The 7895-nt window shown below is 35.1% G+C and overlaps 1 protein-coding gene across 1 annotated transcript; it reads right to left on the bottom strand.

Moving 5' to 3' along the window:
* Positions 1-426: 426 nt before the first annotated feature.
* Positions 427-5955, bottom strand: LOC106107577 (serine-enriched protein). The gene is made up of 9 exons (XM_013288461.1): positions 5917-5955; positions 5438-5631; positions 5179-5314; positions 4249-4287; positions 3480-3597; positions 2289-2446; positions 1050-1181; positions 708-890; positions 427-598 (listed from the first exon to the last, which is right to left on the bottom strand). Exons 1-9 carry the CDS (start codon positions 5953-5955, stop codon positions 434-436), a joined length of 1164 nt encoding a protein of 387 aa, XP_013143915.1. The 3' UTR covers positions 427-433.
* Positions 5956-7895: the final 1940 nt, after the last annotated feature.

The raw sequence follows: 7895 nt of genomic DNA, 5'->3' as shown, positions 1-7895 counted from the left end.
CTTTAGGTTCACTCGGTTCTGAAGTAATGGACTTTCTAAAGTAATTCAACCCGTTTTCTATCTCGGCGAGCGCACGTCGTACGAAGGGAAAACTCTCGGACAACTCTGAAGTTGATTTTCTAACTGGAAATTCGGTTTCACTGTCACGCTTTCTCGGCTTACATCGTTCAAAAGTTGGGTCGCCCGAAGCTGCTACGGTTTCTGATACCTGTCGCGTCAGTGCAGCGTGTTTTATGGAGTCTGACTTTGATCTGGGCTCTCTGGTCTTTGGCGTTGGAGAACGTCGGTCTCCAAACTTCTTGCTGGCAGCGCGTTTGATAGAAGAGAAAAGACCGAGTTTCTCTGGGGGTTTTTCCGGAGCGATTGCAGTAGGTGGGGCGGTGGAAGGGCCAGGGACGGGTTCGGGCGCGGGATGGGGGGAGTTCCCCTCGCGTTAGTTGTGCCGAGAGTCGGAAGACGGAACATCGCTCGAGCCGGTGGAGGAGAGGGTGGTGTTGGAGCCATAGGGGTCGAGCGAGGACTGCACCGACATGGAGCGGCCCGCGCGTCGCACCCGCGCAGGGGACAGCTTGCCTGGGTCTACGCTGGCCGGGTCTGCCTGCAACAACAGCGTTCTTAGTATTGACTAATTCTGAAAAGAATCACGTTAAATCATGTCAATACATGGAATAAAATTTAACATGACAATCACACAAATAATGACGCACCTGATACGCCAGCGCATTCATAATGATGGAGTATGGTACCAGGCCGAGCGGGTGAACTTCTCGCATCAGGACGTTAGCCGGGATCTTGTGGAACTGAATATATTCCAGGAAGTTTCCAATCACATCTTTTAGGGACATGTTCTGGTTTGTGTCACAATATTTCTTGCTCCACATAAGAGCCGCCTGGAAACACAACATTAATATTTTTACTAAATATAACGAATTTCAATTTTAATGCTTATATATGCCCAGAGAAGTTAGAACGATATCACTATGAAATAACACGTAGGCAATCTTAATAATTGAACTCAAGGTGCAACATTAAAAACATGGAATGTGTACCTGGAATTTCGTGAACTCATCAGCTCTGAGTTCATCTCTGGCCAGAATAAGTCGCACAACATGCTGGGGCAGCAGTGTGAAGGATCCCAAGTTGAGTACATCATTGCCATGCTCATCAACAAACTCTAACACCTGGAATTAGAAAAAAAGAAATGTGATGGATTTTTCGTTACGTATTCTTGAGATTCTAGTCAGTTACCTATCGAATTTAATTTAAGTCTCAAACATATTGAAAAGGTTAATCATTAATTGTTCGATGAATTTAATAATACAAAATATTTCAAGATTTTACACGTGAAATGAGAATTCAAAACAGTTACAAGGTTACAGTTTCTATTAATAGACCATTGAATCAGTTTAAAATACGATAGTACAGTACAAAGAGAACGTTAATTAACGCTACCGATTGAAACCTAAGTTGAATTCAAGCTTTGGTATTAGCAACATAATAACAGTGTTTCCTTTCAACGCCTAACGTATTGTATATATTAACCCCAATATAATATTCAGTTGAAATTATTACAATTCATCATTACAGACATAACTGCTCTCTTGTGATTTAATTTCATTGTTAAAGTAAAATATGTAAATTGCTTTTTATATAATTATGCATCTTTAAAACGTTTTGGAGGAAAAGTTTAAAACAACTACGGCTATCTATTCTATGACAAATTCTCCAAGCAGAACTTTGTAACATAAACATTCATGGTAAAAAACTGTTTGTATTTTAACTTAGATCAAATGTAAATCTAGTGTGATGAGGTATCGTTTTGCTAATTAATGTTTAATTATTAACGTTATTAAAGTTTCTTTTTTATAACATAAGGTGGCAAACGAGCAAGCGGCCACCTGAATCCGCAAAAAAGGGGAAGCAACCGCTGCCCATAGACATCCGCAATTGCAGATGCGTTGCCTACCCTTATCCGACAGACGAGGAGATGCACATAAAGAGGATATTTCCCCTTCCCATGCATCTCCTCTACCGTCAAATCCACTTCCCGTTCCCATCCTCTCCTTATAAGAAAAGGGCGGTAAAGAGAAAAGGACTTAAATTAGGCCTCCGGCACCACACTAATCAGACGAAACACGGAATTGCTTCGATTTCATGCCTGTCTTCAGTGTGGTCGTGGTATTAAACTGGGCGAGCCGGCTCATTCTTGCTAAGATGTTAAAGTGGGCACTACCACTTTTAAATGTTATTAAAGTACTAACTTATCATATTACAAATTATGGCAATACCTTTTGAACCAACGATTTGGTACACTTGTACTGTATGTACCGCTCAGCAGACGCAAGGAGAGCACACACTGTATCCACAGTGATGCAGCACTGCACGAAGCCCGCGCACGCTCGACGCAACTCATCCAGTCCGTAGTAATCAGCCGCGTTCATAACACCTACGATTATAGAATTTAATTATATTAACATAAGGTTTATAGTTCAATGGATAGTTCGTATGTAGAAATAAATCGATTGTGAGTAGCCGTTCGTACTTAGTTTTTAGAATCGAATTAAGGTAATTGCACCTGTAATTGATACTGTATAGGGGAAAAAACGGGTGATATTTATCCCAATAAATTTTAAATTTAGTTCATTTAATTTTTTTTCCCAAAAGGCATACCATTTTGTGTCTTATTTAGATTCTTTAAACACATATTAAGATATTACCATAAGAATGCAGAACATTTTTGTTAGTATTTAATTATTCTCATACAACTTATAAAATAAAAAAAAGCAATAAAAAAAGTCTCTTGACGAAAATGTAAAATAAGGGACAAAATTGAATATGCATATTTCAAATAGGTTTTATAGGTCATTATTGAGGCGGTGAAGGGAAAATCTATTTACGTGCCGTCATTTTACTACGACGCTAATACAATTACTCTCGTTGCGGTGGAATAAAGGCATCGGGCTTTTATAACAATTTATGCGGAACATTTTTCCATCGATGAACGATTTTTTCCCGTGGTTAGTGAGGCATGATCTGGCAAAAAACAAATTTCATCACCATCTCCAGCTCATTTACGTCCCTACTGAGAGGTTCGGAGCCTACCCCAATAAAGGGATGACTAAGCCATAGTCAACGACGCTGGCCCAGTGCAAATTGGTTAATTTCACACATACATGTCTTTGAATTTCTTCGGTCAAATGTGCAGGTTGCCTCACGATGTTTTCTTTCGCCGTAAGAACGTCTAAGCCAACGAATTTCATTTTAACCAAATTTATTACAGTAGATTACCATTGCTAATACTTTGAAAGGTTTAAACCACTAAAAGAAATTTTCTTCTCATTCTAAGTCAAAAATTACTTGTCAAAAGAACAGTTTCATTTTAATAGTTACATATACGTTTATCTTTCCTTTTATGTTTCTGTTTTTTTTTAAATCTTAGATAACATTAAAAGTAATTTAAAGTATGAAAGCATACAAACCTAGTAATGTTCGTGGCTGAAGTGTGACGCATCCAGTGTGAATGTATTCGATCAGTTGACGGAAAACGTCCGGCTCGAATTCTTCTATAATCAACGTCTGGTGCTGCTGGGAAGACGGCTAAGAAACAAAATTCAAAATATTTATACATCTATTATCAAAAACAAGACCAATCCAAAGAAAACAGTCTTCGTCGGATTGTTTAAAATGTCCGAAGTCGTTAAAGAAAACAAATGAAAATCGACTTTTTATCACTGCAACTGTACAAAGCATTGAAAACGCAAACCAAAATTGTGATATAATTTACAAAATGTATCTGCAGTGTTGTCTTAAAAATTTGGAGCGTTAAAATACAGCAGTAATAATACTAAATGTGCAGATTAAATTTAATACAGAACTATATCTGCTAGAAAAAGATTTAGTAAATTGTAAAGCTAAAAAATTACTTAATAAAGAAGAGAATTATAACCAAGGGAAAGCTTAAAATATTCTTCACAAATTTGTTACAACTTAATGTTAGAATAAATTTAGAATCATGAATTATCATGCGTTATGAATTTAATTTTAAAATATGTAAGTAAGTTAAAAGTACAACATCTAATAGTAACTTAACAGTATGTGTTAAAATTCATGCAAATTCAACTTCAACAATAAATGCTCGATATATGCAGACTATTTATCCTAACTACAAAATACTGTATTAATAAAAATCGATATTAATGTAGAAGATATCGTCTCGAAAACCTACGACACCGGTAATTTTGCTTTTACCTCTTGTATTGGAGCCAATTGCTGCGCGAAAGTCGATCTCTGCAGTGAAAATAGCAAGAATAATAATATTGTAGTCCTAGCAAACATAAATATAGGTTTTTAACATAGATTTACAAAAAATATGCAATAAATTAAAAATAAAATTTAGAAATATCTTTGGAAATGAAGTTAAAAACCTACAGATCCTTGACGCTTTGTTAAACTTTAAAATCAACAGTTACAATTTAAAGAAAATTGGTAGATTTAGATTTTTATGTCATGTTATGGTTTACTTTACAATATGAGATAGTGATCATACGGTTACTACTATTTCTAAATCGATCTATTTAATTCTACAATTATATTTCTAGTTTTTTTAATCTATTGTCTACATATAACGTGCTTTATCCAGAAACTTGGAGATTTTTAGTTTTATTTAAAATCTCTGAAACATGTCTCAAACAATCAAGTGCAATCTTTGAGAAGTTTCACGATTTAATTTTGATATCCTGACTTATGTTATGCTTCAGGATATATGATTATATCTAATGCCTACAGAAATTCATTGACCAAAACATATACAGGATGTGGAAATTTATTTCCTCTCGTACCTACTGCGTAATATTTGCCTAAACCCTTAAACGCATTGGTCCGTTGTAAATATTCTGGCGAGCATATAATCGATTATACACGCTAGACGCTATTTAGGTTATAACATCCTCTACATACGGGATAGTATCATTTTTGATTTTGTCTTCTTTAAAATGAAGTACAGCTAAAACTGACTGTGGTTTTCAACTGTGAAGCACTGGAATTATGTGTTCATCTTTTTCATTACCTTTGTAACAAACAGAGCAATATGTGCAAGTATCACATCAATAAAATTTTACGACAATAATTCGACGTTCAATTCATATGCTTATTCTTCACGAAATAAAATGATTATCTCACCTGTTGCGCGGCATTCTGCAGATTCAACAATGGCTCGGATGATCTTTTGAGAAAAAGGCGTAGTTTGTTTTCACGTGGCGCCGGTTCCTTCTTTCTTTGAGGGCTTGGTGCTTGATAAAGCATTTTTTGAAACACTCTGAAAAAATGTAAAACGTATTTAAATATTTTTCCACATGTTTGATGTCGTTTTTTTCTCGATTATTTATTTACTTTCAACAAATTATTCTGACTTAATTTGTTTTTAAAATGTTCATCATACCTGCTTCTTGATGCCAGAACAGCTTTTACGGCACACACTGGTTCTCTCGTGTCGCCTACAAGGAACGTGACGTCACACAGTTCCGGCATCGAAGCCAAGAACTTCATGTCTTCGGCTAGACCCGACTTGTTCTCGAAAGTACTGAGGTCCGGCTCTGCCTCCATTGCTGCAAGCGCTCCGCTTCTCATTGACGCCTGTTGATAATCGACAATCGGTATTATTTATTTTTTTAATCTGAGCTCAATTTTTCTAAACATTGCTGGAGAACAATAGAGTTGAGATTTTATTTTTATTTTTTTCTTAATAGAAGATAGTAGGATTTTTTAAAAAGAAAACGTTTTAAAAGAAAAGGTTTAATAATTGAATAATTACAGAGTAATTTTTTTAACCGAAACTTTTTTGTCCGTGTCAAAAATACTAAACTTTAAAGCCTAATTAATGAATAGAAATTCGAATACTAAATGTTAAAAATCACTCACTTCATCTAAACTGAAATGCCTAGTAACAAATAAATCCATTTTTTTATTTTCCTGAGAGCTGAATGGCAAATTCGTTCGCTTGCGGCGACGTTAAACCGGCGACTGTCAGGAGAGAGGAAATTAAAGGGATGCCAGACTTTCCGTAAAGCAAATAGCGTGTGGCCCAAACTCATGGAAATACACGACACATTTTTTGCTTTTTTATTACCAAGTAACGGTAATATTAATGGTGACATTTTTTTGGACATATTTGAGAAATTATAAGATTTGTACATGAAATTTAAACAGATCATAATATTCTGACTGGTACTATTTTAATTAAGTAATCTATGCTAATATTATGAAGAGGAAAGATTTTAACATTATAATGAAGGAAGATTTGTATGTATGTATTGAAATTACACAAAAACTACTGGGCCGATTTCAAAAATTCTTTCACCGTTAGAAAGGTTATTTATCTGTTAGTAACAAAGGCAAAATTTTTTATTATTTTTTCATTTAACGTGGACATAGTCGCGAGCAACAGCTAGTATTTTGATTTATTGACAAAAGAAATAAAATATCAATTAAACATATTGTGGACGTTAGAAACGTAACTGCAATTGACTTAAAAATCTGTCTTTTAACAAATCGTCCCTTTCGTCCGACGGATTAACCACTCCTAATTCCAATTTAGGGAGTAAATTTAAACGTTTCTAAGACTATCAAATTCCATTTAAGCTTTTAAAATGATGTCGGCGAATGTTGCCAAAAAACCGACTCTAAATTTATTCTTATTTTTGAAGGCACACTTGAATTTTTTATTTACGATGAGAGGCTTCGGCGAAATTGGATACTTAAATTACATCGTATAATGTTTTCTAGCATCAAAATTTAACGACTAACATAAATCGCTCCAGTTTTAGAATGGGCACACTCTGATGACATTGTTCGATAAATTGAAATACGCGTTCGTGCGAATGGCAAACAGTACATAACTAATAACAAATTGTTATTAGTACAATGTTGAATTTAAATTTCGTTGGTAAAGTATAATTTTACTAATACTATAAATGCTAAAGTTTAGATGGACAGATGTTCGTTAGAGTTAGCCTAAACGGTTTAACGGATCATGGTCAGATTTGGCGTAGATGTACAGGATAGTCTGAAAGAATACATAGGCTTGCTCTTGTTTTTGTTAATTCTACGCAGACAGAGTCGTGGGCGAAAGCTAATCTTGAAAATAAAACGATAATCTTACTTTTTACTAATATAAATAAGTGTAGATGGATAGATGGATAGATATTTGTTAGAAATTATTTCCTAAACAGCCCAACCGATCTTAGAAATGGCATGAAATTTACCACAGATGTAGAACATAGTTTGAAGGAACATGCAGGTTACTTAGGAAGTTTTTTTTTAATTCCACTCGTAAGTATCCGCTGTTAAAAACAGTAATAAAATAAGCAGCAGACATAACATTATCGCTTCTTATGATAGAAAGCTGGTTGCTAAAAAATGATTGTTTTTTTTAATGTATTAGTCTGCAAACTTTAACATAGAGTTTCTAAAGCCAATTGATTAGTTCCCCATTAACTCATCCCGTTGGCCGTAATACGATTCGCAAGCATTGACCTGAAAGCGATCCCGACTCCGGACATATTGATTTTATATCTGTACTGCAAACATTAATGAATGAACAAGCTTGTTGCTAACCGACAAGTATGAACAGGGCGTTATATTAAGAGCGCGCACACCTTAAACTAAACTATCGCACAACTGTTTAGTCGCGCTTCATTCCTATGAGCTTATATGGAAATGCGCACATTACTTTTAGATGAGCAACTAACAAATTGGCTGCGAAACAATCGACAATCGCCTTACAGTTGTGATATAGCTTAGTCAAAGGTGTACGACCACTCTAAAGTTATCTTAAGTTTTATAAATGAGTAGGGAAGGATGTTTGTTACTAAATATTTCCATTACAGCTTATCTGATAT

Source organism: Papilio polytes, unplaced genomic scaffold (assembly GCF_000836215.1).
Source record: "Papilio polytes unplaced genomic scaffold, Ppol_1.0 DF821956.1, whole genome shotgun sequence".
NCBI lineage: Eukaryota > Metazoa > Arthropoda > Insecta > Lepidoptera > Papilionidae > Papilio > Papilio polytes.
This window is presented reverse-complemented; position numbering and strand designations above follow the sequence as displayed.

What these genes read in the sequence shown, in the direction of transcription:
- LOC106107577 (XM_013288461.1), bottom strand. Translation starts at nt 5,955, where the DNA reads ATGGATTTATTTGTTACTAGGCATTTCAGTTTAGATGAA. An exon ending in GTTCTGGCATCAAGAAGCAG is followed by an intron (nt 5,315 to 5,437) that starts GTATGATGAACA and finishes ACATTTTTTCAG; the next exon opens with AGTGTTTCAAAAAATGCTTT. An exon ending in AATTGGCTCCAATACAAGAG is followed by an intron (nt 3,598 to 4,248) that starts GTAAAAGCAAAA and finishes TTTGTTTCTTAG; the next exon opens with CCGTCTTCCCAGCAGCACCA.